Source organism: Rhinoraja longicauda, chromosome 5, assembly GCF_053455715.1.
Source record: "Rhinoraja longicauda isolate Sanriku21f chromosome 5, sRhiLon1.1, whole genome shotgun sequence".
Taxonomy (NCBI): domain Eukaryota; kingdom Metazoa; phylum Chordata; class Chondrichthyes; order Rajiformes; family Arhynchobatidae; genus Rhinoraja; species Rhinoraja longicauda.
This window is the reverse complement of record NC_135957.1, coordinates 66,237,157-66,262,078: the sequence shown is the minus strand read 5'-3', so window position 1 is coordinate 66,262,078 and position 24,922 is coordinate 66,237,157. Positions and strand designations below refer to the sequence as shown.

The 24,922-nt window shown below is 42.9% G+C and overlaps 1 protein-coding gene across 2 annotated transcripts in view; it reads left to right on the top strand.

Moving 5' to 3' along the window:
- usp45 (ubiquitin specific peptidase 45) overlaps positions 1-24,922 on the top strand; it is a 109,719-nt gene that overhangs the window by 64,791 nt on the left and 20,006 nt on the right. For both annotated transcript variants that reach the window (XM_078399700.1, XM_078399699.1), the window contains exons 12-16: positions 830-886; positions 5,330-6,005; positions 10,746-10,843; positions 12,651-12,737; positions 22,877-23,030. In XM_078399700.1, the coding sequence (XP_078255826.1) occupies positions 830-886; positions 5,330-6,005; positions 10,746-10,843; positions 12,651-12,737; positions 22,877-23,030 (1,072 nt within the window). The remainder of the gene's footprint in view (positions 1-829; positions 887-5,329; positions 6,006-10,745; positions 10,844-12,650; positions 12,738-22,876; positions 23,031-24,922) is intronic.

Here is a 24,922-nt window from a genome sequence, read left to right as displayed (position 1 = left end):
GTTGGAATAAAGGCATGGACTATTTTCTGAATGGGGGGAGGATTCAAAAATCGGAGGTCCAAAGGGACTTGGGAGTGCTGCTGCAGGATTCCCCAAATTTGCAATTTGAATCACTAGTAACGAAGGCAAATCCAATGTTAGCATTCATTTCGAGCAGACTCGAATGGAAAAGCAGGGGTGTAATGCTGAGGCTTTATAAGGCATTGATCCGACTGCATGTGGAGTATTGTGAACAGTTTTGGGCCCCATTTTTGAGGAGGGATGTGCCGCCATTGGAGAGGGTCCAGTCCATGGGAGCTTTATCATATCATATCATATCATATCATATATATACAGCCGGAAACAGGCCTTTTCGGCCCTCCAAGTCCGTGCCGCCCAGTGATCCCCGCACATTAACACTATCCTACACCCACTAGGGACAATTTTCACATTTACCCAGCCAATTAACCTACATACCGGTACGTCTTTGGAGTGTGGGAGGAAACCGAAGATCTCGGAGAAAACCTACGCAGGTCACGGGGAGAACGTACAAACTCCTTATGAGCGTGATCCCGGGGATGATTGGGTTAACATATGATGAGCATTTGACAGCACAGGGTGTGTAATCGCTGGAGTTTGGAATGATGAAGGGGGGACAGTACAGTGATAATATGTAATACACAATTTTAGTTCTTCAAATAAAGACTACAATACAATGTCTGTTGCCTAATTTTAGGCATTCGTTTCATAGGGAATGTATACTGTATATGATTTGCCCCTTGTGTTGTGAACTGTAATATTTTTTATATAGTTCTATTATCTTTTATTTACAAACTTTTAAATATTTTAGATTTCATCTGTTAAAGAGCCATTTATCGATCTTTCTCTTCCCATTGTTGAAGAACGGGTAAGAAAACGTTTGGTTTTTGAGTGCAAAGTATATGAAGCATTTATCATCTTTAGGCTTTCTGGATCTTCTCGAGCATTGTTTGCAGTTTGTTTACTCGGTAGCTACCACTTTTTGGGTTTGGCGCCATTATGAGCCTTATTCCCTGCTTGTGGAATAAATCCAACTGTTCCTTAGGCTTCCAATTTAAATAGTGCGTTTATATACAAGGTATGTTTCCCCTTATCCAGTAATCTCTGTTTGGTGCTGATCTGTTATCTATTTTCCATTTTATTTTGGTATTTACCTGATAATTTAATAATGTAGGAAAATAACTGCAGATGCTGGTGCAAATCGAAGGTATCACAAAATGCTGGAGTAACTCAGTGGGTCAGGTAGCATCTCAGGAGAGAAGGAATGGGTGATGTTTTGGGTCGTGTACTGTTTTTTTTGTGGATAATAAGGGTACACATGGAGGAAGATGCATAGGGAACACATGGAGCAAACAAACAAGATGAGAGTTTCAGTAATTTAGGTAGATAGTAAGTAAGTAAGTAAATAAATTAGTAAATAAGTAAATAAGTAAGTAAATAAATAAGTAAACAAGTAAGTAAATGAATAAATAGACAGGTAAATAAATAAGTAAATAAATAAATAAGCAAGTAAGTAAACAAATAAATAAGTGAGTAAATAAGTAGGCAGACAAGTAGGCAGACAGATAAACAGGTAGATAAATAAATAAATAGATAGATGAATAAATAGATAAGTAGGTAGACAAGCAGGTAAATAAATAAATAAGCAGATAGATAAATAAATAAATAAACAGATAAATGGATAAATAAATAGATAGATAGGTAAATAGGTAAATAAATAAATAAATAGACAGACAGATGAATAGATAGGCAGACAAATAAATAAATAAATAGATAAATAAATAAATAAAGCCCCAGCACTGAGCCTTGCTGCACCCCACTAGTCATTATCAATGAGATTTATCGTTTGTGGAATAACTGGGATACTCCACAGTTCTATGTTGCTTCTCTCTCTATAGATGCAATCTGTATGGCTGAATTTTCCATTATTTTTTGTTTTTATTTCAGATATCTAGCATCTGCAATATTTAACTTTTAATAAACATTAGATTTTTTAATGGCAACTTAATATTACAAAGCGAATACATAATGATAGCTGGATTGGAAACAGAAAATGTTGGAAACACTCAGCAGGTCAGACAATAGACAATAGATAATAGGTGCAGGTGTAGGCCATTCGGCCCTTCGAGCCAGCACCGCCATTCAATATGATCATGGCTGATCATTCTCAATCAGTACCCCGTTCCTGCTTTCTCCCCATACCCGCTGACTCCGCTATCCTTAAGAGCTCTATCTAGCTCTCTCTTGAATGTATTCAGAGAATTGGCCTCCACTGCCCTCTGAGGCAGAGAATTCCATAGATTCACAACTTTGACTATAAAAGTTTTTCCTCATCTCTGTTCTAAATGGCCTACCCCTTATTCTTAAACTGTGGCCCCTGGTTCTGGACTCCCCCAACATTGGGAACATGTTTCCTGCCTCTAACATGTCCAACCCCTTAATAATCATATACGTTTCGATAAGATCCCCTCTCATCCTTCTAAATTCCAGTGTATACAAACCTAGTCGCTCCAGTCTTTCAACATATGACAGTCCCGCCATTCCGGGAATTAACCTAGTAAACCTACGCTGCATGCCCTCAATGCAAGAATATCCTTCCTCAAATTTGGAGACCAAAACTGCACACAGTACTCCAGGTGCGGTCTCACTAGGGCCCTGTACAACTGCAGAAGGACCTCTTTGCTCCTATACTCAACTCCTCTTGTTATGAATGCTAACATTCAAGTCAAGTCAAGTCAAGTCAAATTTATTTGTCACATACACATACACGATGTGCAGTGAAATGAAAGTGGCAATGCCTGCGGGTTGTGCACAAAAAGAATTACAGTTACATCATATAAATAAAGTTAATAAGTTACTATTAGTGTCGACAAAAATTTAGTCTCTGGGGTTATAAAAGTTGACAGTCCTGATGGCCTGTGGGAAAAAGCTCCGTCTCATCCTCTCCGTTTTCACAGCGTGACAGCGGAGACGTTTGCCTGATCGTAGCATCTGGAACAGTCCGTTGCTGGGGTGGCAGGGGTCCCTCATGATCTTGCTTGCTCTGGATCTGCACCTCCTGATGTATAGGTCCTGCAGGGGTACGAGTGTAGTTCCCATGGTGCGTTCTGCCGAACGCACTGCTCTCTGCAGGGCCATCCTGTCCTGGGCAAAGCTGTTCCCAAACCAGACTGTAATGTTGCCGGACAGGATGCTCTCTACAGCCCCAGAGTAGAAGCAATGAAGGCTCCTCAGAGACACTCTGAATTTCCTCAGTTGTCTAAGGTGGTAAAGGCGCTGCTTAGCCTTACCCACCAGTGCGGCAATGTGCGTTGCCCACGTCAGATCCTCTGCGATGCGGACTCCCAAATATTTAAAACTGCTCACCCTATCCACAATAGACCCATTTATCTCCAGTGGCGTGTACGTCCTTGGATGTTTAGCCCTTCTGAAGTCCACAATCAGTTCCTTTGTTTTAGTGACATTCAAGAGGAGGCTATTGTCCTGACACCAGAGTGCCAGATCAGCCACCTCCTCCCGGTAGGACTTCTCATCGTTGTTGGAGATCCGGCCCACCACCACAGTGTCATCAGCAAACTTGATGATGGAGTTTGAGCTGAACCTGGCCCCACAGTCATGTGTGTACAGGGAGTACAGTAGGGGGCTAAGGACGCAGCCCTGGGGGGGATCCTATGTTCAGGGTGAGGGAGCTAGATGTGTGTTCCCCCATCCTGACCACTTGGGGCCTGGCAGTGAGAAAGTCCAGGACCCAGGCACACAGAGGGGTGCTAATCCCCAGTTCCAGCAGCTTCTCAACCAGTCTGCTGGGGACTATTGTGTTGAATGCTGAACTAAAGTCAATGAACAGCATCCTCACATAGCCCCCCTGGCTGTCCAGATGAGAGAGAGCGGTGTCCGTAGCCCCTGCCAAAGGCGCCTGGTGTCCTGCTGCTCCATCGGTGACTCTATCTTGTCCCGGTACCTCCTTTTTGCGTCCTTCACTGCCCTTCGCAGTCGGTAGGACTCTCCCTTGTAGTCGTCCATGTTGCCGGATGCTAGGCCGGAGTTGTAAGCAGCGGTGCGAGCATTCAAGGCCACGCGAATAGACCTGTCCACCCAGGGTTTTTGGTTAGGGAAGATACTGACCCTTATCGTGGGGATGATGGTATCGGCTATTGTGGCAATGAAGTCCGTAACTTGCTTCCGCAAACTCATTTACGTCTCTGTTTACTGTTTACATTGGCTTTCTTCACTGCCTGCTGTACCTGCATGCTTCCTTTCAGTGACTGATGCACTAAGACACCCAGATCACGTTGTACGTCCCCTTTTCCTAACTTGACACCATTCAAATACTAATCTGCCTTCCTATTCTTACCACCAAAGTGGATACCCTCACACTTATCCACATTAAACTGCATCTGCCATGCATCCGCCCACTCACACAACCTGTCCAAGTCACCCTGCAACCTCATAGCATCCTCCTCACAGTTCACACTGCCACCTAGCTTTGTATCATCGGCAAATTTGCTAATGGTACTTTTAATCCCTTCATCCAAGTCATTGATGTATATTGTAAATAGCTGCGGTCCCAAGCCTTGTGGTACCCCACTAGTCACTACCTGCCATTCTGAAAGGGACCCATTTATCCCCACTCTTTGCTTTCTGTCTGTCAACCAACTTTCTATCCATGTCAGTACCCTACCTCCAATACCATGTGCTCTAATTTTGCCCACCAATCTCCTATGTGGGACCTTGTCGAAGGCTTTCTGAAAGTCGTGGTACACCACATCCACCGGCTCTCCCCTGTCAATTTTCCTAGTTACATCCTCAAAAAATTCCAGTAGATTAGTCAAGCACGATTTCCCCTTCGTAAATCCATGCTGACTCGGAACGATCCTGTTACTGCCAGCCAAATGCTCTGCAATTTCGCAAAATCAGGCAGATAGACTAAGTGTTTCAGCATTTTCTGTATTTATTTCAGATTTCCAGTTCTGTGGAGACCTTCAGTATTGATATAGAAGTCATCTTGGAGTGACTATTTTTGTGTAAAAATACTGAAACCAGATTAGCAGCAATTCCCGTATAAAATAGCCAGCTAAAAGCCTCTAAATAGTTGGACTCAAATCTAGGCCATTCTGACACAGTGAGGTATCTGTGTGACATGACCAATTATAATTTATCTTCCTAAAGCAAAAGGATATCCCAAAATTTAATTTCTCATTATTCTTTATGTGGCTTAAGGTACCTATAGTCTTTCTGTTCTAATATGAGGTATTTTCAAGTTAAGATTTTTAACACAACGTACCAACAATTTTCAATTTTGTATTTTTAGCAGGGCTATGTGAACAAACAAAGGATAAAGGGAATAAAGAAATCAACAGATAATGAAGAGAGGAGTTGGCAAGCTTCGGCAGAACAAAGCAATGGACACAATGAGGAGGAGAGTAACCAGACACTTCATTGCTCTAATCTAGTAGATGGCAACAAGTTAAGTCAGTCAGAAGGTAGTGAAAAAGATGGGAATCAATCAGATAGAAACAATCTGTCAGATAGAAGCAATGATGCAGACACTGAATCATCAGAGCCTGAGAACCCTTCAAAACCGATGGAATCCCTGAGTTGTAGCACTGAGTCTAACTTTGGTAATTCGGTGCAATTCAAACACACAGACTTTAACTATAGTGATTCTATTTCCAATGGGATATCAAAACTCAACCTTGGCTGTACCAAAAAAGAAAAATTGATTATTGATTCCGTTTTTGAAGAACAAAATGACAATGTTTCATTCAGCATTCAAGACACAAAAGAAAAATCTCTTGTTTCAAGAAACACCGTTACAGCTTTTCAAACACTGACCCGGAGCTACAGAGCCAGACCTAAGGAATGTTCACTCCAGTCTTGTCTTGCCCAGTTCACATCCATAGATCTTCTAATGGGTAACAACAAACTGTTGTGTGAAAAATGTACAGAGAAAAAACTAAAGCAGCACAAGAAGACTCAGTCAGCAGGTGGGTGGTGTGTAAATGGCAGAAAAATCTATTGATGGATGAATGTTACACTTTGCTTCCCACTCAAGAGTTTTATGTGCAAAATTAGAGCACATGGTATTGGAGGTAGGGTATTGACATGGATAGAGAACCGATTGGCAGACAGGTCGCAAAGAGTAGGAATTAACAGGTCCTTCTCAGAATGGCAGGCAGTGACTAGTGGGGTGCCGCAAGGCTCAGTGCTGGGAACCCGGTTATTTACAATATATATTAACTATTTAGACAAACGAATTAAATGTAACATCTCCAAGTATGCGGATGACACAAAGCTGGGTGGTAGTGTGAGATGCGAGGAGGATGCTATGAGGCGGCAGGGTGACTTGGATAGGTCAGGTGAGTGGGCAGATGCATGGTAGATGCAGTATAATGAGGATAAATGTGAGGTTATCCACTTTGGTGGCAAGAACAAGGTAGATTATTATCTGAATGTTGTCAGATTAGGAAAAGGGGAGGTGCAACGAGACCTGTGTGTTCTTGTACATTATTCACTGAAAGTAAGCAGGCAGGTACAGCCGGCAGTGAAGCAAATGGTATGTTGGCCTTCGTAGCGAGAGGATTCGAGTATAGGAACAAGGAGGTCCTACTGCAGTTGTACAGGGCACTATTGAGATTGTATCAAGAGCATTGTGTGCAGTTTTGGTCTCCTAATTTGAGGAAGGACATTCTTGCTATTGAGGGAGTGCAGCGTAGGTTCACCAGATTAATTCCCGGGATGGCGGGACTGACATAAGATGAAAGAATGGATCGACGGGGCTTTGTGGCGCAGACGATGGCTGCCACGGTGTACTGCTCCTTGCTGTTTTGTATGTATTTGTTTGTTTGTGTTGTCTGCGGTAATCCCACAAACATCACTTTCACGAGAGAGGTACTCCTTAACATCAGACATACAGTACCTTCAAACATCGTTCCAGATTTCTCTTACTCGCTGGATTATTTGGACATACTCGTCAGTGGGGCTGTGGCTGTGTTCAAGGTCTTGAAACGGAGGAGCGCTCTGGACCACTCACCCGACTGGCGACGAGGATTACGCACACCACTCCCGAGTATATTCCTCGCAAATCTACATTCTCTCAACAACAAAGTGGACGAAACTGCAACTCCTGTGCCACACTAACAAGGACTTCTCTCGAGCCGCTGCCCTGTGCTTCACCGAGACCTGGCTGTGTGAGTCGACCCCGGACAGCGCGCTGCAACTGGCTGGCTTTCAAATACACAGAGCGGACCGCGACGCAGAGGCAGCGGGAAAATCAAGAGGAGGTGGAATATGCTTCTACACTAACCAGGACTGGTGCAGCGACATCACGGTACTGTGTAACGTCTGGTCCCTCAATCTAGAATCGTTCTTTATAAACTGCAAACCCTTTTATTCTCCGAGGGAATTTACCTCTTTTATTCTCGCTGTAGTTTACATCCCCCCCCTCCCCAAGCCTGCGTACGTGAAGCGCAAACGCAACTCGCTGACCAGGTATTGATGGTAGAGAGTGACTTCCTGGACTCTATGGTCATTGTTTTGGGGGACTTTAACAGGGCCAACCTCAGTTGTGAGCTCCCAAAGTACAGACTTCATGTTACCTGCCCCACCAGAGGGGAGAGGACACTTGATCACTGCTACATTCAATCAAGAACGCATATCGCTCTGTTCCTCGGGCGGCTCTGGGTCTCTCCGATCATTGTTTAGTTCACCTTATTCTGACCTCCAGGCAGAAACTAAAATCTGCTAAACCTTTGGTCAGAACAACGAAAAGATGGATAAGCGAGGGCATTGAAAAACTACAGTCCTGCTTTGACTGCACTGATTGGAATGTGTTCAGAGAAGCAACCACAAGCCTCGATGAGTACACAGACACTGTGACATCCTATGTCAGCTTTTGCGAGGACAGTTGCATTCCCACGAAGACCCGGATCTGGTTCAACAACAACAACAAGCCCTGGTTCACAGCAGAACACAGACAGCTCCGCCAGTCAAAAGATGAGGCCAACAGGAGCGGGGATACAGACCTCTACAGGCAGGCCAAGTACAAGCTGAGAAGAGGAATCAGAGCTGCCAATGAAAGGTACTCTGAGAAGCTGAGGAGCAAGTTCTCAGCTAATGACTCTTCAGTTTGGAAGGGCTTGCAAGAAATCACCAGCTCCAAGAGGAAAACCCCATGCTCCTTGGACAATCGTCAGCTGACCAACGACATGAATGAGTTTTACTGCAGGTTCGAGAAACATAACCCTGGGACCCCCTCCCCCCACCCCCAATCACCACTTCACACGTACTCAAAGACTGACCAGTTTGCAAAGACTGGATCCGTCCCCACCCACTCCTCCCCAAGCAGCAATTCACACCTACTCAGAGACTGGCTGGAGTTTGCAAAGACTGGCCCTTCCCCCCCCCCCCCCCCCACCACTCTGCAATCACCAATTTGCACATCCTCATAGAATGACTCCAGTTTAACAATAGAAATTGCGGAGGTGGAAAGGCTATTCAGAAAAGCCGGAAATCTCCAGGACCGGACAATGTTTCCCCCTCTACCCTCAAGCTCTGTGCCAAATTACTGGCACCAATCTACACCGACATTTTTAAGCAGTCCCTGCAAACATGCAATGACCCTGCCTGCTTCAAGGTCTCCACTATTGTCCCTGAACCCAAAACGACAAGGATCACTGGTCTTAATGACTACAGGCCTGTCGCACTTATCTCTGTATTCATGAAGACCTTTGAAAGACTTGTGCTGAACCAGCTGAAAAACATCACAAACCCCCTGCTGGACCCCCTGCAGTTTGCATATAGGGCCAATAGATCGGTGGACGATGCAGCCAATCTAGGCCTGCACTTCATCCTCCAGAACCTAGACCACAAGGGGACCTATACCAGGATGCTGTTTGTAGACTTTAGCTCTGCTTTTAACACCATTGTGCCAGAGCTACTACACTACAAACTCTCCCAGCTGACTGTGCCTGAACCCCTCTGTCTGTGGATCATCAACTTCCTGACGGACAGGAAGCAGCATGTGAGGTTGGGAAAGCACATCTGGGACCCTCAGCATAGGAGCACCGCAAGACTGCGTACTCTCCCCTCTTCTTTACTCTCTCTACACCAACAACTGCACCTCCACAGACTCCTCTGTCAAGCTCCTCAGGTTTGAGGATGACACTACCCTGATTGGACTGATCCAGAATGGGGCGGAATCTGCCTACAGATGGGAAGTGACACAGCTGGCGTCCTGGTGCCATCGCAACAACCTGGAGCTCAATGCTCTCAAGACAATGGAACTAATTGTAGACTTTCGAAGGATCCCCCTCCCCTCACCCCCACTCACCAACAACAACACCATAGTCACATCTGTGGAGTCATTTAAGTTCCTTGGAACCATCATCTCCAGGGACCTTAAATGGGGGGCTACCATCGACTCCACAGTCAAAAAGGCCCAACAGAGGATGTGCTTCCTGCAGCAACTGAAGAAATACAATCTGCCACAGGTAATGATGGTCCAATTCAATACTGCTATCATTGAGTCCGTCCTCATCTTCTCCATCATGGTCTGGTTTGGCTCAGCCACCAAGCATGACATCCGGACATCGTTCGCACAGCTGAGAAGGTTGTTGGCTGTAACCTTCCCCCCATTGACGAACTGTACACTGCAAGGGCCAGGAAGCGAGCAGGCAAGATCATCTCTGACCCCTCTCACCCTGGCCACAAACTCTTCGAAACACTTCCCTCTGGAAGGCGACTCCGGACTGTCAAAGCAGCCACAGCCAGACATAAAAACAGCTTTTTTCTACGAGTGATAGTTCTACTCAATAACCAAAGTCTGTCGTCTCTTTTTTGCTCTGGTATATTTTCACCCACATGTTTAGACCGTAATGGTGTATCCTTATTGTTTTGATGTGTTTATGCTTTATTCTTAATTGTTAACTGTATGTTTGTGTTGTCATTTGTGAGCGGAGCACCAAGGCACATTCCTTGCAGCTGCATACTTGGCCAATAAACTTATTCATTCATATTCACTGGAATTTAGAAGGATGAGAGGGGATCCTATAGAAACATAAAATCACTGAGGGATTGGACAAGCTAGATGCAGGAAAAATGTTCCTGATGTTGGGGGAGTCCAGAACCGGGGGTCACAGTTTAAGAAGTAGGCCACTGAGTACTGAGATGATGAAAAACTTTTTCACCCAGAGAGTTGTGAATCTATGGAATTCTCTGCCAATTCACTCGATGTATTCAAGGGAGAGTTGGATATAGCTCTTAGGGCTAACAGAATCAAGGAATATGGGGAGAAAGCAGGAACGGGGTACTGATTCTGGATGATCAGCCATGATCATATTGAATGGCGGTGCTGGCTCGATCGGCTGAATGACCTACTCCTGGACCTATTTTCTATGTTCCCTTGTATTATTGAATCATATTCATATAAAATAATGCAGGCCTGCTACTTCTCATTTTTTCAATTAAGGATATCACTGATATTTGATATTGATTGTTCCTAATTCCTTTATAACCTGACAGTGGGTGGTTTCCCACAATGGATTTTGACCTGGGGTTGATTAAGAACTTGCAGTATATGTTACAGGTTAGGATGATATGTGCCAAATAATCTTTATAAATATTTGGAAGCTTTGTAGTAAATGCTACTCTTGTTGTCACCTTGAGTAAAGATTTTTATATTTCACATTAACACTCATTTTTACGTTAAATATCTTTCCTTTCAATAGAAAAGAAATCAGAACATGTATATACAAATGCGCGGAAGCAAATGTTGATCTCGGCTGTCCCACCTATATTAAATCTTCACCTTAAAAGGTTCCACCAGGTAATATCAGAAGTTTATTTTTATTATTTTCATGTTTAATAATTTTGAGTCTGCACTTCATAAGAGAAATCACCCTTTAGATGAAAATTTCTCAGATATTTGCATGCATAAATTTATTAAAGCAAAACCAAATATTTGTTCAGTAATTGGGCTGTTAGTCTAAATTTGCATATTTTAATTATTTTTTAAATGATTTCAAGACATTTCTGACATTTTTTAATTCAGTAATAAAATATAGTGTATAATTACAGATTATTGGTTTAAAATTAAATTCCATACATAAAACATAGAACAGTACAGCACAGGAACGGGCCATTCGGCCAAAATAGTTTGTTCTGAACATGATGCCAAATTACACTGATCTCATCTATCTGTACACGACCCTTATCCCTCTATTCCCTGCACTTCCATGTGCCTATCCTTGCACCAATAGAAACAAAACAAAAAATCAAATCAGCACATTTTACAGTGTGGAAGAAAGTAATTGGATCTATTGTTTCTGCGTGCCTCATAAAGAAATAAGTAATCATGTTCCCCTTTTCTCATTTTCATTTGTCAGAAATAATTATTTCCCAAATACTTATGTGTACTTACATGGTTCTGCTTCTATTTCTGTTCCCTCTATCCTATTCCATAATCTAATGTCCTTCTGCTTAAATATATAACTAATAATTCCAAGACATGGCTGGGCAATATCTATATTTCTCTGAGTAAATCTGAGGTCATTTAAAATGAGTTTCTACATGGTAACTTGTTCCAAGTCTCTCTCATGTTTTACCCCTTTTAATCTTCTCCAATCATACAAACCTCCCAAAATCAATGTTCCTCGGGGTCTGCCCTTTGAGTAAACTGAAGATTTCTAAGCAGCTGTGCTCAGGTGATCTAAAACTAGAACTACCAAGGGCCGCATGATAGCACAGCAGGATATTTGCTGCCTGAGACCCCGGTTCGATCTTGACTAAAGGTGTTGTCTATATGGATTTTGTACATGTTCTCCATGGCTGCGTGGGTTTTCTCCAGATGCTCCGATTTCCTCCCATATTCCAAAGCCTTACAGGTTTGTAGGTTAATTGGCTTCGGTAAAAATTATAAATTGTCCCTAGTGTTTCGGATAGTGCGAGTGTACGGAGATCACTGGTTGGCACGGACTCGGTGGGCTGACTGGCCAGTTTCCACCCTGAATCTCTAAATCTTTAAAAAACTATCTCTTAAACCTTTCTGTCACTCCAGCACATTTTCCAACTTTATTATTCTTTAAATTCGAGCTCATTTTACCAACTTATTTTGGTGCTCATTTTCCTAAATAACAAGCACAGTTCATGTGTTCAAGGAGTTTTATAAATACAAACTTTTGCAGAAAAAAACTCTCTAAATTTCTGGTATGAGCTTAAAATTTCATCAATTTGATCTAAATTTATTGATTAACTTTATTTCCAATTTATCTTATGAAAACCTAATAACACATCTGTTCGATTACTTATCTCTGTAGTGAGAAACACCGATTTATCTAGTCTTGTCCCCTTCCTAAAACCTTGCTCTCTAAAATAATGTCTATGAACATCATCTGCATATTTTTCATGCTGTGGAAAGCCTTCATAATGTAAACTGTTTAAATGCATACGCATTCATCTATTTTTAGATTATGTATTACTTTTGTATTGTATCCCCATGGATCCAATTGAGAACTCAGGACTATGATCTTTAAGGATTTGTTTTAAATAAGAATGACATTTCTAAAAAGTTTCACCTTATAGTTATCATAAATTGAAGGTTCGGTTACTTTAAAAAGATTTATGTTCCATGTCAGGCAGGTTTGAGTTTGCGGAAAGTTAATAAACACGTGGATTTCCCTTTAGTATTGGATCTGGCACCGTTCTGTTCTACCAACTGCAAGGTAAGTTCTGTGCACACATACTTTTTTGACAAGCTTTATTCCCAATTTACCTTTATGTAAACCTTATAACATCTGTTCAATCACCTTTTAAGATTGATCAGTAAGTTTTTTATGCAATTGAAAGAGGTTCAGTACAAATCTAGCTATTTGGATTGATTCATCAAGAGACTCAACTTATTGGGTGTATATCATTGGAGTTTAGAAGAATGAGGGGTGGTTGCATTGAAACATAAGATCCTCTGCGGACATGACAAGGTAGATTTCAATCAAAAGATTATCCCAAAAAATTGCAGATGCTGGATACAGTGCATTCAGAAAGTATTCAGACCCCTTCACTTTTTCCACATTTTGCTACGTTACAGCCTTATTTAAAAATGGATTAAATTAATTTTTTTAATCATCAATCTACACACTAATAAAAAAGTGAAAACAGGTGTTTAGAAATGTTTGCAGAGTAATTAAAAAGAAATAACTGAAATATCACATTTACATAAGTATTCAGACCCATTGCTATGACACTCAAAATTGAGCTTAGGTTCATCCTGTTTCCATTGATTATCCTTGAGATGTTTCTACAACTTGATTGGAGTCCACCAGTGGTAAATTAAATTGATTGGACATGATTTGGAAAGGCATACATATAAGGTCCCATAGTCGACAGTGCATGTCAGAGCAAAAATCAAGCCATGAAGACGAAGGAATTGTCCGTAGACCTCCGAGACAGGATTGTGTCGAGACACAGATCTGGGGAAGGGTATAAAACAATTTCTGCAGCTTTGCAGGTCCTGAAGAGCACATTGGCCTCCGTCATTCTTAAATGGAAGAACTTTGGAACTACCAGGACTCTTCATAGAGCTGGCCGCCCGGCCAAACTGAGCAATCGGGGGAGAAGGGCCTTGGTCAGGGAAGTGACCAAGAACCCGATGGTCACTCTGACAGAGCTCTAGAGTTCCTCTGTGAAGATGGGAGAACCTTCAAGAAGGACAACTATATCTGCAGCACTCCATCAATCAGGCCTTTATGGTAGAGTGGCCAGACGGAAGCCACTCCTCTGTAAAAGGCACATGACAGCCTGCTTGGAGTTTGCCAAAAGGCACCTAAAGGACTCTCAGACCATGAGAAACAAGATTCTCTGGTCTGATGAAACCAAGATTGAACTCTTTGGCCTGAATACCAAGCGCCACCCTCTCATCACTTGGCCAATACCATACCAATAGTGAAGCATGGTGTCGGCAGCATCAGGCTGTGGGGATGTTTTTCAGCGGCAGGAACTGGGAAACTAGTCAGGATCGAGGGAAAGATGAACGGAGCAAAGTACAGAGAGATCCTTGATGAAAACCTGCTCCAGAGCGTTCTGAACCTCAGACTGGGGCGGAGGTTCACCTTACAACAGGACAAGGACCCTAAGCACACAGCCAAGACAACGCAGGAGGTGCTTCGTGACAAGTCTGTGAATGTCCTTAAGTGGCCCAGCAAGAGCCCGGACTTGAACCTGATCGAACATCTCTGGAGGGACCTGAAAATAGCTGTGCATCGACGCTCCCCTTCCAACCTGACAGAGCTTGAGAGGATCTGCAGAGAAGAATGGGAGAAATTACCCAAATACAGGTGTGCCAAGTTTGTAGCGTCATATCCAAGAAGGCTTGAGGCTGTAATCGCTGCCAAAAGTGCCTCAATAAAGTACTGGGTAAAGGGTCTGAATAGAAACATAGAAAATAGGTGCAGGAGGTGGTCATTCGGCCCTTCAAGCCAGCACCGCCATTCATTGTGATCATGGCTGACCGTCCCCAATCAATAACCCGTGCCTGCCTTCTCCCCCATAATCCCTCGATTCCACTAGCCCCTAGAGCTCTATCTAACTCTCTCTTAAATCCATCCAGTGATTTGGCTTCCACTGCCGTCTGTGGCAGAGAATTCCACAAATTCACAACTCTGGGTGAAAACGTTACCCCAAAACAGATCCCAGTGATCTAAGAATCTAAATCCCTGCCCCTGCACCAGTTCCTCACCGACGCATTCAGGTCCTGTATCTCCCTGTTCCTGCTCTCGCCAGCACGATGAACTGGAAGCAAACCGGAGATAACCACCCTGGCGGTCCTGCTTTTCAGCATTTTTCCGAGCTCTCTAAAGTCACGCTGCAGAATATTCATCCCCTTTTATCCGACATCGTTTGTGCCAACATGCACTACCACTTCCGGCTGTTCACCTTCGCCCTTGAAGATTTTCTGCACTCTGTCCGTGATATTCTTATGTAAATGTGATATTTCAGTTATTTCTTTTTAATTACTTTGCAAACATTTTTAAACACCTGTTTTCGCTTTTTTATTATGGGGTATTGTGTGTAGATTGATGGTAACAAAAATGAATTTAATCCATTTTAAATTAAGGCTGTAATGTAGCAAAATGTGGAAAAAGTGAAGGAGTCTAAATACTTTCTGAATGCACTGTATCTGAAAACTTAGCAGGTTGGGCACTACCTGTGGAAAGAGAACCAGTTTGTGGTTCAGGGTTGCAAACCTTCATCAGAACTGGGAAAGAGAAAGTTGTAAGTTAGTTTTCAGCAGGAAAGACGGTAGATGTGTGATGTGTAGACCAAAGGGAGCATCTGTGATGAAATGGCTTAATTGGCTTAATGTTATCAGAACATGTGCATAACATAAAATGCTGGAGGAACTCAGCAGGCCAGACAACATCTATGCAGGAAATGGACAAACAACGTTTCGGGTCGGGACTCTTCTTTGGTCTGAGAAGTGTCCCAACCCAAAATGTTGTCTTTCCATTTCCTCCACAGATATTGCTGACCCACTGAGTTCCTCCTGCACTTTGTGTTTTGCACAGAATTCTAACATCTGCAGTTTCTTGTGTCTCCAGTTTTCAGCACATTAAGCTTTTAGATCTGTGTGATGAGTTGTTAATGGTAAGGTGCTGGTTAACAATGCAAGTAGGATAAGAAAAAAATAGAAAGTGAAAAATGCTGGAAAAAAACATGCAGGGTTGGTGTGGAGATATTTTTGCTCGTAGAAGAGTCGCAAATGAAGGAACATAGTTCAAGATCATTTAAAATTAAAGTCATTGAAATTTCCTTATTGCAGAGGGTCATGAATTTCTGAAATTCTCTATCCCCCAAGTACGGGGGGGGGGCTTAATTTTTAGAGAAACTTAAATATCAGTACTTAAATATTGTGTTCAGTTCTGGGCACCATGTTATAGGAAAAATATTGTCAAGCTTGAAAGGGTACAGAAAAGATTTACGAGGATATTGCCAGGACTAGAGAGTGTGAACTATTGAGAGAGGTTGAATAGGCTGGGTCTCTATTCCATGGAGCGCAGGAGGGTGAGGGGAGATCTTAGAGGTATACAAAATCATGAGAGGAATAGATCGGGTAGATGCACAGTCTTTTGCCCAGAGTAGGGGAATCGAGGACCAGAGGACATAGGCTCAAGGTGAAGGGGAAAAGATTTAATAGGAATCCAAGGGGTAACTTTTTCACACAAAGGGTGGTGGGTGTATGGAATAAGCTGCCAGAGGAGGTAGTTGAGGCTGGGACTATCCCATCGTTTAAGAAAGAGTCAGACAGATACATGGATAGGTTTGGAGGGATATGGACCAAGCGCAGGCAAGTGGGACTCGTGTGGCTGGGACATTGTTGGCCGATGTGGGTGAGTTGGGCCGAAGGGCCTGTTTCCACACTGTATCACTCTCTGACTCTAGGTAGATACATTTTTAAAAGATCGAGGGGTTGAAGAGGGCTTGGAAGGATTAAGTATGATTATATAGAATGACAGGGCAGGTGAGAGGTGACGTAGTTCTGCTTCTGTTTGCTGGTGACTTAGGAAAACACCAGCATTGATTCTGGAGTTAAATGTATATATGAAAGGCCTGCTGAAATGTATGACATCTACCCCGATTACAGAGTTCTTAGTGCTGATCTCTGAGGACGTGGGAAAATTGAGAGAAGTGTGCCACGACCTGATTATTTTGTTATCTTCCTTGTTCTGTAATACCAGCAGGACAGATCCTCCAAAGTTGCAGCATAGGGGTATGCAGTCAATATAGAGTTGGCTCAATGTTGATTCTGGCATCAAGTGTGGGGGGGGGGGGAGGTGTGGTTTAATGGGCATGTCTGAGAAAATAGATTACAAGGAAACAAGTGACATGTTGGATTACTCTGAGGGTCATCATTGATTGCTTCCTCTATTGTAAGAACATCAAAGAGTTTGATCACGTGAGAGTGCAACATCGTAGTACCAGATTGACGGGTCAAAGGATCCACAGTTCAACAACAGTTCAACAACAACAGTTCAACAGAGCTTTATTTGTCATTCGGTACCAAGGTACCGAACGAAATTACATAGCAGTCATACACAAAAAAGAACACAAGACACATCACCCCAACACAAACGTCCATCACAGTGACTCCAAACACCCCCTCACTGTGATGGAGGCAACAAAACTTCCACTCTCTTCCCCACGCCCACGGACAGACAGCTCGTCCCCGACCGACCCGCACAGTCCCCGCAAGGGGATGGAAGTCCCCGCGGCCGAGCCGCACCGGGCGCTGAAACATCCCGCGACCGAGCCGGGCGCAGCTAAGTCTCGCGGCCGAGCCGCGCCGTGCGATGCTAGGCCCCGCGGCCAAGCCGCACCGGGCACCGCTAAGTCCAGGGGCCGAGCCGCACCAGCGATGTTAGGCCCCGCGGCCAAGCCGCGCCGTTGGATGTTAGGCCCCGCAGCCGAGCCGCACCGGGCACTGTTAAGTCCAGCGGCCGAGCCGCACCAGCGATGTTAGGCCCCGCGGCCGAGCCGCGCCGGGCGATGTTAAGTCCAGCGGCCGAGCCGCACCGGGCGATGGAAGGTCCCGCGGCCAAGCCGCACCGGGCGATGTTAAGTCCAGCGGCCGAGCCGCACCAGCGATGAAAAGTCCCTCGGCCGAGCCGCGCCGGGCGATGTAAAGTCCCGTGGCCGAGCCGCGCCGGGCGATGTAAAGTCCCGCGGCCTAGCCGCACCGGGCGATGTTAGGCCCCGCGGCCGAGCCGCGCCGGGCGATGTTGCGCCCCGCGGCCGAGCCGCACCGGGCACTGTTAAGTCCAGCGGCCGAGCCGCACCGGACGATGTTAAGTCCAGCGGCCGAGCCGCACCGGGCGATGGATGGCCCCGCGGCCAAGCCGCACCCCGCGCCGTGAGGAAGAGACCTAAAAGAGAAAGGTTTCCCCCCCCCCCCCACCCCCCCACCCACACCACCACCCCCCACACATACACAACCAAAACAAACAAAAGAAACATCCCAACACCGACACACAACAAAAAAAAAGGAAAAAAGATGAACAGACTGCTAGCGAGCCGCAGCCGTTAGGCGCCGCCACTTCCGCGTCGTCGAGCTGGAACAGCTAAGGAGGTTCAAAATTATTGATACCCAAAAATGTAGTCAGAAAGAGGACACTGGTCAAAGAAGAAATTAGGAAACAGGTCATCCACTCCTCAGACTCCTCAGACTCTTTCATGTTCTCCAGTGATGCTGCCGGACCCGCTCATTTACGATAGCACATTGTGTCTTTATTTGCAAACTAGCATCAGCTGTTCCTTATATCCCCAGTTAGTTACAATACTGACATCTACTGGCAATGTGGAAAATTGTTTGCTCAAAGCAGGACTTATCCAATCTGGCTAATGACTGTCCAATCCATTTGCACTGGATGTTTAGCAAAGTGATGGATATTATCATCCACAGTGCTATCAAGTGGCACTTACTCACTATTAATCTACCCACTGATGCCCAATTTAGGTTTTACTAAGATACTTAACTCCAGTTCTCATCACGCTTTAAGTTCAAAGACAGAGCAAATAACTAAATTCCAGATGTGAGGTGAGACTGACTGGCAGATATCAAGTCAGCATCATCTGATATGTTACATTTTAGCATGCAAAACAAAATTGTCTGAGTTTTAGTCAGAAAAAGTTCATTTATTTCCTTCAAGCCTACTGGCTACATGTCTGTAAATACAGAAATCAACCAAAATGATGACGGGCGAAGATCAAAATAGTGCACAATTATGCACAATTAACCAACAAAAAGATTGTGAACCCTTCTGGTTTACGGGAGAATAACTAACGACTACAGGCAGTCCTCAAGGTGACGTAAACTGTCTGTAAAACAATTTTGTTTTTCCGTAAGCCAAAAACGAAACAATTCCCCAAAATCAAGATAAAAACCTGCTTGCCCAAAATAGCTGAGTTTCCCCTTTTTAATTTGGAAGCAGTACTTTTTTCCTCAAAGATTTGCCCACCCAAATGGTAGGATGATAGTAAAACCAAGCCAGCATGCTTTACGTACTTAGTGAGGGCTGGTTTGTTTGGATAGGATTAAAAATTAAAGATAAAGAGAGATTAGTAAAGATTTGATTGATTTGGGGGATGAAGCAACTAAAGCTAAATTCGAATCAAGTTTATGACTTCTGCATAAACATTGCAGCGTAAACTGGAATATTTTTACATATTAAGCCATTTTATCAGCAATGACAGAGTGACCCACCGTTGTAATTAAGAAGTGCCATGACCTCGAAATGTCACCTATTCCTTCCCTCCAGAGATGCTGCCTGTCCCGCTGAGTTAATCCAGCATTTTGTGTCTATCTTCGGTTTAAACCAGCATCTGCAGTTCCTTCCTGCACATTGTAATTTAACAGCTGAGACCAATATCCTGCTACAATTTGTAAGCATTTAATCTCACGAAAACCTGTGCCATTTGATTGTTACGACAGGCTGTCTGTTAATACTGTCCACTAAATATTACTGGATGTCACAAGCTGTGCAAATCACTAGTTCAGCCCTGTTTCACCTGAATCGCTTGCCGGCCTCAGTTTCTGCTGTCTGTAACATTAATGTCACCAGAGAGAGGAACTTAAAAATAGATATTAAATTGTGGTTTTCTTTGACAAAGGTTATAATTCATTCGCACTTGAAATCCAACAAGATTTGAGAGGGAACCAGTGGCATCTGTTGATCTCCCGTCCATGTGCTTTCAGTCCATTTTTCTCTAACTTGGGGAGCCCCTGTATATGCATTCCATAGAGCGAGTTTTTTGATGAGTAGCAGAGGGGAGACCTGATGGAAGTATATAATTATGAGAGGCATAGAAAGAGTAGACAATAAAAGAAATGTCAAAGACTAGAGGGCATTGCTTTAAGGTGAGAGGAGGGAAAATTTAAAGGGTATGTGCAAGGCAACTTTTTTGTGTGGTGCTGGGGGCCTGGAACATGCTGTTAGGGCTGGTGGTAGCATAGTGGCATTTAAGATGCTTTTAGTTAGGCACATGTTAACACAAGGAATGGATGGATATGGGTCACCTGCAGGCAGAGGAGATTAGTGTAACCTGGTGTCACATTCGGCATGGACATTGTGGGCTGAAGGACTTGTTCCTGTACCATACTGTTCAATTACTGAAGTTAAAAGGAATGATTGTTTGTTAATGCTCTTTTGATCAATGCCTTAATGTACAGCCCATCTTTCACTGTCTTATCTGAGATTTTCCTGGTGGAATTTCTGCGCTTTATTTGATCTGGATCCATCTAGAACCATTGAATCTGGTTGACTAAGAAAAACAAAAGTTTATTTCTTGTACATTTAGTTTGAAGCAATTATGAACACTAACGTCACTTGTTACATTCCTTCTTCAAATAGACAGGCACCAATCAGGCATTTCTGCCTCCTGGAACACACCTAAATATTAAGTTGACTTGGAAGATTGTAGTTTGGACGCTCCTTCACTTTCTGTTTCTTTCTATTTCCACACCTATTTAGAAAGTGCAAACTATTGTATTCTTAAATTGTGTTATGTGTAGAACCTCAATGCGGAAGTTGTTGTTTTCTGAGACTTACTACAGTTGAGATAAAGGCTCATTATTTTCAAACTGCATATATAAGATAAATAGATAATACTTGTAACACAAGTCCACTACAGTATCTGTGAGAAACAAATGATCTTTCATCCATTGCCCTTCATTCAAACACAAAATTCTTGTAAAAATACTGCTAAAAGTAAGAAATTAATATGATGGAAAAGAAAGAAAATATTTGAGTGGAAAAAAGGCTATTTGAAAAGTGATTTAATTAATTGGCAGAAATGACTATCAAACTAGTATGAGGCATGTTAAGAGAAATAATAGGAATCTGCTGAAATGAAAATGGGCATCACTAAAGTCTCACCTATTCAGTACTGCCTTCAACCACTGAAGGTCACCCCACCCTCTGTCTCCTTTCTCTGTTCGTTTACTTATTTATCTATTTATTCACTTCCCTATGTTCTCTAAATCCCTGTAAAGCGTCTTTGAGTATATGAAAAGCGCTATATAAATGTAATGTATTATTATTATTATTATTAGGCTGAAAGAGAATATGAAAGCTGTTGTTTAGATTTGAAGTTGCTGAAGTGATTTTAAAGGCAATTAATTCCAAAATTTGAGTTTGTATTGAGCTTCACTCTGAATTATGTCATATTTGAACAATAGTTCTGAGCATAAGGACAATTGCAATGGCAAGTGATAGAATTCAACTTTGTACTGCATGCTAAACGGTGGCAATCATAAAGCAAGCATTTTTTGCTTTACCAAATGAAAGGGAAGCTGCTTTCTGAGCAGTGTATTTATTGGAGAAAATAACAGTAAATAATTGACTTATCTGGAGGTAATGTTTAGGATCTCTGAAGATGCTGTGGAAGAAGGTAAATGAACAGATTTTATTTTTGTATCACTCACGTGGGTAGATTCTCGGGTATTGGGGGTAATGAAGTTTGGACAGGAAAGTCATGGGAAATTGGGCCATTATAGACAATAGACAATAGAAAATAGGTGCAGGAGAAGGCCATTCGGCCCTTCGAGCCAGCACCGCCATTCAATGTGATCATGGCTGATCATTCTCAATCAGTACCCCGTTCCTGCCTTCTCCCCATACCCCCTGACTCCGCTATCCTTAAGAGCTCTATCTAGCTCTCTCTTGAATGTATTCAGAGAATTGGCCTCCACTGCCCTCTGAGGCAGAGAATTCCACAGATTCACAGCTCTCTGACTAAAAAAGTTTTTCCTCATCTCTGTTCTAAATGGCCTACCCCTTATTCTTAAACTGTGGCCCCTGGTTCTGGACTCCCCCAACATTGGGAACATGTTTCCTGCCTCTAACGTGTCCAACCCCTTAATAATTTTATACGTTTCGATAAGATCCCCTCTCATCCTTCTAAATTCCAGTGTATACAAACCTAGTCGCTCCAGTCTTTCAACATATGACAGTCCCGCCATTCTGGGAATTAACCTAGTAACCCTACGCTGCACGCCCTCAATAGCAAGAATATCCTTCCTCAAATTTGGAGACCAAAACTGCACACAGTACTCCAGGTGCGGTCTCACTAGGGCCCTGTACAACTGCAGAAGGACCTCTTTGCTCCTATACTCCACTCCTCTTGTTATGAAGGCCAACATTCCATTGGCATTGGAGGGGCAAGACAAATAATAGAAAATTAGAAGGGTTTAATGGTTTATTCTCAATGTAAGATGAGGGATATTATTAGTTTATGTCTAGCTATTTTGGAAAACTCTTTGAAAGAGATGCAGAATCTGAGGAAGTTTCAATCACTGTTTTCAGAAAGAGATCGAGTATGACTTTGAGAATGAAAATCGGAACAAGCATGGGATCTTGGGCCCTGTTTATAACAATGTGTTAAGAAGAAATTATTTAAGATGAATGAAGTGTTCAGTGAAGTAAGGCTGGATTGTGACACTTACAACCATTTGGATAACTGTTCCAAGTTGGAAACAATGGTCATACAGGCATGAAGGTGAGAGTGAATTATGTGCCCACGGTTAAATAGAGAACAGTAACGGCAAGAAAACTGCATGAAATTGGGACAGAACTAGGGTCAAAGGAAAATCAAAAATTAACGTAAAATAAAGTTCCATGAAAAGATGATCAATTCTGTTCTGTTTGTATACCTGGGAGAAGAGGCGTTCTATCGAGTGTATGTTCTGATTAGTTTTTGTAGCATGAACACATAAAATTATTTATATTTTTGGTGTATTGAAAATCTAATCATCATGCCATGAAAACAAAAACTTGCGAAATTCTGACTGACCTTTGTGGGCTTATCATTTTAGAATGTTGGAGATGAAAGCCGAGTGGTCTATGGACTTTATGGAATAGTCGAACACTGTGGTTCCATGCGTGGAGGCCACTATGCAGCTTATGTGCAAGTCAGAACACCGAACAAAAAAATGCCTGAACATACCTCCGCAAACAAGAATATTCCAGGTAAAATAAGAAAATAGTGACCATGTTGCATTATATTCAGTTTGTCATTATTTATTGAACAGTTTTTTTTTTTTAATTCTCTCACAAATTATAGTTACCTACATTGCTAATGTTAATTACAAAATCAAAATTACGCCGAAGTATCCCTTGATTTACAAGTGGTTTTTTTTAATTTCCATTGCAATTCAATTGACTCTTTAGAGGAAGTGTCCGCTATTTACAAAGCTTAGTTCGATATAATGTACAATCATTAATGTAAGGGTACAGAGGGATTATATTGATAGTGGCAATAAGCAGCAATTAAAATCCTAATAACAGTTCTATCAAGAAAGATCACTGTGCACTAGACAGACAGCTGCACTGGAGTAGACAGTTGTTTACACAGATCTTTAGCATAAGCACCTATTGAAACATATTACAGCCTACTAACATAATTAACTGTAAATAGACCTCTATTGCTTGTGGTATCTGGTACACAATTACGGAGGGCAAAGATGTTATAATGGAGAGAATGGAATAAAGGTCAGGTATGTGGTTCAAAGAGCAAAATCAATCAGATGTGCCCCTGAGTTTTATGATGGTTAAGGAAAAAACAAGTTCCTAATGAGAAACCTTGAGTATAATCTGAGAAAGCGGGTGGGGGAAAGTGATAGTGGGTCTTCTGAAAGTATTAAGACATTTAAGGCTTGCCCTGACTGATTGAAATATTTAAGGTACGCAAAGTTGCATAATAGTGGTGCGGGGGCAGCAAGTGCAGCAAGTGCAGATACAATAGTGGCAGCAATTTCTACACAGCTGAAAACAATCATCAAGGAAGGGATAGGGCTTTTCTGGAAGGGATCTCCTCCTTCATCTTGACTGATGTGAGAGGGGAGGTAAATACAGAAGTTAAAGTGTTGTACTTAAATGCGCGTAGTATAAAAAATAAAGTGGATGAGCTTGAGGCTCAGTTAGTCATGGGCAAGTATGATGTTGTAGGGATCACTGAGACATGGCTACAAGAGGACCAGGGCTGGGAACTGAATATTCAGGGGTACACAACGTATAGAAAAGACAGACAGGTGGACAGAGGGGGTGGGGTTGCTCTGCTGGTAAGGAATGATATTCATTCCCTTGCAAGGGGTGACATAGAATCAGGAGATGTTGAATCAGTATGGATAGAAATGAGGAATTGTAAGGGTAAAAAGACCCTAATGGGAGTTATCTATAGGCCCCCAAACAGTAGCCTCGACATAGGGTGCAAGTTGAATCAGGAGATAAAATTGGCGTGTCACAAATGTAATGCTACGGTGGTTATGGGAGATTTCAACATGCAGGTAGACTGGGAAAATCAGGTTGGAAATGGACCCCAGGAAAGAGAGTTTGTAGAGTGCCTTCGAGATGGATTCTTAGAACAGCTTGTACTGGAGCCTACCAGGGAGAAGGCAATTCTGGATTTAGTGTTGGGTAATGATCCTGATCTGATAAGGGGACTAGAGGTAAAAGAGCCATTAGGAGGCAGTGATCACAACATGATAAGTTTTACTCTGCAAATGGAAAGGCAGAAGGGAAAATCGAAAGTGTCAGTATTACAGTTTAGCAAAGGGGATTACAGAGGCATGAGGCAGGAGCTGGCCAAAATTGATTGGAAGGAGGCCCTAGCAGGGAAGACGGTAGAACAGCCATGGCAGGTATTCCTGGGAATAATGCAGAGGTTGCAGGATCAATTTATCCCAAAGAGGCGGAAAGACTCTAAGGGGAGTAAGAGACACCTGTGGCTGACAAGGGAAGTCAAGGACAGCATAAAAATTAAGGAGAGGAAGTATAACATAGCAAAGAAGAGTGGGAAGACAGAGGATTGGGACTTTTAAAGAGCAACAAAAGTTAACTAAAAAGGCAATACGGGGAGAAAA